The sequence below is a fragment of the Nestor notabilis genome, unplaced genomic scaffold (assembly GCF_000696875.1).
Source record: "Nestor notabilis isolate BGI_N333 unplaced genomic scaffold, ASM69687v1 scaffold21420, whole genome shotgun sequence".
NCBI lineage: Eukaryota > Metazoa > Chordata > Aves > Psittaciformes > Psittacidae > Nestor > Nestor notabilis.
The window spans coordinates 3,728-8,054 of NW_009909968.1; the positions used below are offsets into that span (position 1 = coordinate 3,728).

The 4,327-nt window shown below is 55.6% G+C and overlaps 1 protein-coding gene across 1 annotated transcript; it reads left to right on the forward strand.

Annotated features, from left to right (window-relative positions):
• Positions 1-2,854: 2,854 nt before the first annotated feature.
• LOC104412901 (zona pellucida sperm-binding protein 3-like) lies at positions 2,855-4,290 on the forward strand (the record flags this gene model as incomplete). Its single annotated transcript, XM_010023738.1, has 5 exons — positions 2,855-3,217; positions 3,416-3,534; positions 3,621-3,724; positions 3,910-4,087; positions 4,170-4,290. Coding segments are annotated over exons 1-5 (885 nt in total), but the record flags the coding sequence as incomplete, so codon positions are not given.
• Between the last annotated feature and the right edge of the window lie 37 nt (positions 4,291-4,327).

Sequence of the window (4,327 nt, forward strand, 5' to 3'; positions counted from 1 at the left end):
GCTTCGTGAGCTGGTTCGCAAAGGGCAGGAATCATAGAATCGGGACTTGTGCCTGCTCCAGGGGAACTTGGGCAGCTCTTCTGGTAATGGAGCACAGAGGAAAGTTGTATCTTGTATAAGCTGGTGTGTCTTTAGGTGTCATCCAGCACCCTGGAGCCCCTCAGCCAGATGTCCTTTGCACTGTGATCTCTTTAGTACAAGGTGCCAAGATGGATTTGAGCCTTTGGGTCACCTAAACCACCATCCCTTCCCTTGATGTTGGTTTGGCTGCTCACAGTTCTAAAAGCAAATTAGCCCTCCCTCAAAAACTAGTTCTGGGCTGGATCAGGGAGCTGCAGTGATTTGGAGCTGGGATTGGGCATGGCATCTTCTGTCATCCCTTGTTGGGAGACTTTAGTCCTTGCCTTTCAGTGGGATAGGAGCTTTGAGGGTGAAGCCTTCACCATCCCCTGAGAGCTGTGAGCTATTAGAGCACAAGGGAGAGGAGGAGAGCAGAGCATGAGAACATGGGTGGCAAGTGATCTTGGAAGGCCTCCAGTTCAACACCAGATCTATCAGCCTGGCTGAGGCTGGCACTGTCCATAGGTGAGGATTCCTCCACCTCTGTGTGCCCAGCCCGGGGCTGCACAACCCTCCTGGAGAAGAAGCACTTCTTCACCCTACCTGAACCTTGCAGACCATGAGCTGTGGCTGCTGACATGTTAAATCTTCATAGCACTGATTCCTTCTTGCTCTGCATCTTAATGACCATCCCATTCACCCAAGCTACCTCAGCTGGCTCCAGGAAAGAAGACAAATATCAGCCAAATCTGGTCGACAAGGAAATTTGGGATGGGGAAATGCTTTCTGGCTTCCTGGAGCAGCCATCCCACCCCAGCAGCTCCTGCCCCTTCCTGGGCAGCAGCACTGGCTCTGGTGATGCTCAACAGCAGCACTGACCTAAAGTTTTGACTTATAACAAAGTTTTAAGCAAAAAAGAGATGTCTTTTAAGGTCTCCTTTTACAGAACTGGGGGAAAACATTGGGGTTTGTGCTTGTCCAGTGCCCTGGGACTCTCTGGTCTCTGTCTCCACCAGAAAACTGAGCTCATGCTCTTTCCCAACTGTGCTGGACCACGGCCAATGTCATCTTGTGTTTGGAATGAAAACAGAACAGCTGCTCCTTGCTAATCTGGGAGCAGAAATCCCCTTCTTCATAGAGAAACACCTCTTCTGCCCTGAGTCTGAGTGTGTTTCTCCAGCTGGGAATCACCTTTGTTAATGTGACCTATAGCCACAAGGTGACCCATCAGAGGGATTTACTCTCCTGCTGGGATCAAACCCTGGTACCCAGAGGCCCATAGCCTAAGCTGGCCCCTGAACTGTGTCTCTCTGGGATGCAATGGAGTGAGACCAGGCATCTCCCATGGTCCTTGCAGCCAAGGACCCAGCCAAGGAGCGATGTTCTCCTGCTGGGAGGGGGCAGCATCTTATGTACTGATACAGCATCACCCGCTGCCGTTATCTCTGTGACGCACAGGCTCAGGAATCCCTGGTATTCCTATGCCAGTGCCAAGCTCAAGGTACTTTAAACATGAAGGAGAAGGCCTGGACCATTGACAACAGCAGGGTTGGAGCATTGGCTTCTAAGGGGAAGGCAGAAGGTTTTATTCTTTCACATGCGTGGTTTTGGGGATGTTGAGCCAGGTACAAACTCCAAAGCTGGTGGGATTCCTGCTAGGAGCAAGCTGGCCCACGTCTGCCCTAAAAGCTTTCCATTTCTTTTCATTTTGCCAGAAATGGCTCAACTCAAACATCCAAATCAGAGGCTTTCCACTGTCCCTGAGGCCTGCCAGGGCCATCCCAAAGGGCAGAGAAGGATTTGAGGTATGAAAAGGAGCATCCCTCACAAGGAGCCAATGGGATGCTTGCGTTCCCTGGCAGGGAAAATGCCAAAGACACTCAAAAGAAGAGCCAGAAACTCCCATAATGAGGCTTGAAAACATAGAGGGTGTCTTTTTAAGTGGCTTTCTCTGTTCTCCAGCGGTGGGGAGCTTGCAGGGGGTGGGATACAGGCTGGGATGCTGTGGCATGAGAAAGGGAGCGATGAGAGGAGGGCCTCTCATCCAGCTACTGCTGCTCCAAGTTCATTTCCTTGAGGGCAACAAAACAAACACAAGAAAAATTGCTGGGAAAGGGCAGCAGAGAGAAAAAATGAGAGGTTTTGGCTCTGCAGCCAATGACCTCAGGGCTGAAACGGGGCTTGTTCAGCCCTGGCTGAGACCACTGGTGTTCATGTCAGTGGTGAGGGCTCTCCATCAGCTGCTGCTGACCAAGCATCCCAGTCCCACACAGGATGCAGGGGGACGTGTAAAGCCCCACTTTGTGCTGGAGCTGTGAGCACATCAGCATCGAAGTGGAAAATTGAAGTTCCAGGGGGGGCTGATGGCACCGGACAGGAATGGTCCCTGTGTAAGGGATGAGAAACACCCGGATCAGGATCACGGACCCTGCTCTCCTCCTCTGCCGATTCCCCAGCAGCCTTGAAACCCCCCTTATCGCCTTCTAACCTAAACAAGTCCCTTTGTACCAGTCTCCCCGTCTCCAGCTTCTGCTGAGTTTTATAAACAACTGGCCAAAGAGGCTGACGAAGATGTTTTCTCTCGCCTTGGGCAGCCCAGGGATGGGGGGTCCCGGCACCCCGGAAATGACAGGGTCATGCCTCCCCTCTCCCTGCACCCACGAGGGCTGGTCTTTGGGTGCCATTGGTCCCCAAGCGGGAGCCCAGGGGCGGACAGCTCATGCTGCTGGCGGGGATATAAGGCTGGAGGAGCAGCCTGGGCTCTCTGTGCCAGGGTTTGTTGTAAGAAGGAAGGATGGGACGCAAAAGCAGCTTGATCCTCGCTCTTCTGTGCTGGGCAGCGGGTGAGGTGGCTGCCTACACTCCCTGGGACTTCTCCTGGGCTGACCTGGCGAGCCGGGGAGTGCAGGCAGACCCCCACGCCTGGTCCTGGCTGGAAGACCCCCATTCCCGATCCATCTCCAGCAACCAGCCGGTGGTGGTGCAGTGCCAGGAGGCTCAGCTGGTGGTGACGGTGAACAGGGACCTCTTTGGCACCGGCCGCCTGATCAATGCGGCTGACCTGACGCTGGGGCCAGCAGCGTGCAAACATGCCTCATTGAACCAGAACTCCGTCATCTTCACCGCTGGCCTCCACGAGTGTGGCAGTGTTGTGCAGGTAAGACCTTCTCCTCCAGGAGCAGCTCCAGGATACAGGACCAGGTACAGCGATGCTGGTGGATGCTCTGGGTGCGGGATGCAGAGCACCATCGAGGACCATCCTCAGGGGAAGGATAAGTGGGTATTTCCCCCAAACCAAAGCGTTTTCCAGCTGGGGGTGGTCTCTCTGACAGCTTCCCAATGCTTTTCTGCCCAGATCACACCAGATTCCCTCATCTACCGCACGCTCCTCAACTATGACCCCAGCCCTGCCAGCAACCCCGTCATCATCCGCAGCAACCCCGCTGTAATCCCCATCGAGTGCCACTACCCCAGGTGAGGCATCCCTGCCCTTGGTACCCACAGGGATCCCCGGGGACCAGCATGGGGCTGTATACTGATGCACAGTTATCCTTGCCCAGGAGGGAGAATGTGACCAGCAACGCCATCCGGCCAACCTGGGCTCCCTTCAGCTCCACGCTGTCGGCGGAGGAGAGGCTGGTGTTCTCCCTGCGCCTCATGAACGGTAGGTGGGAAGCTATAGGGGGGTTTTCCACCATTTTCCCAGTGTGGGGAAGCTCAGGGATGCAGCACCCCACTGGGAAATCAGCCAACCCCATGGTGAACACCAGTGCTCCTGCTTTTGAGATGAGCCTTGGTTCTAGTCCCATGGGAGCTCGGAGCCACCCCCTGTCACCCCTTGCCTTACAGAGGACTGGAGCGCTGAGAGACCCTTCACGGGTTTCCAACTGGGTGATGTCCTCAACATCCAAGCAGAGGTGGGCACCGAGAGCCACGTGCCGCTGCGGCTGTTCGTGGACAGTTGTGTGGCTGCCCTGAGCCCCAGCACTGACTCCTCACCCCACTACTCCATCATCGACTTCAACGGGTGAGCCCCAGGGACCCAGCCTTCAGCAGCGTTGCAGGGGAACCCAGCAGGATGCTGACCCCCATCTCCCGTCCCACCCCAGGTGCCTGGTTGATGGGAGGCTGGACGACACCAGCTCTGCCTTCATCACCCCCCGGCCCCGCGAGGACATGCTGCGCTTCAGGATCGACGTGTTCAGGTTCGCAGGGGACACCAGGAACCTGGTAAGGCTGCGTGTATCCCCTGCTCGCCTCAAGCTGG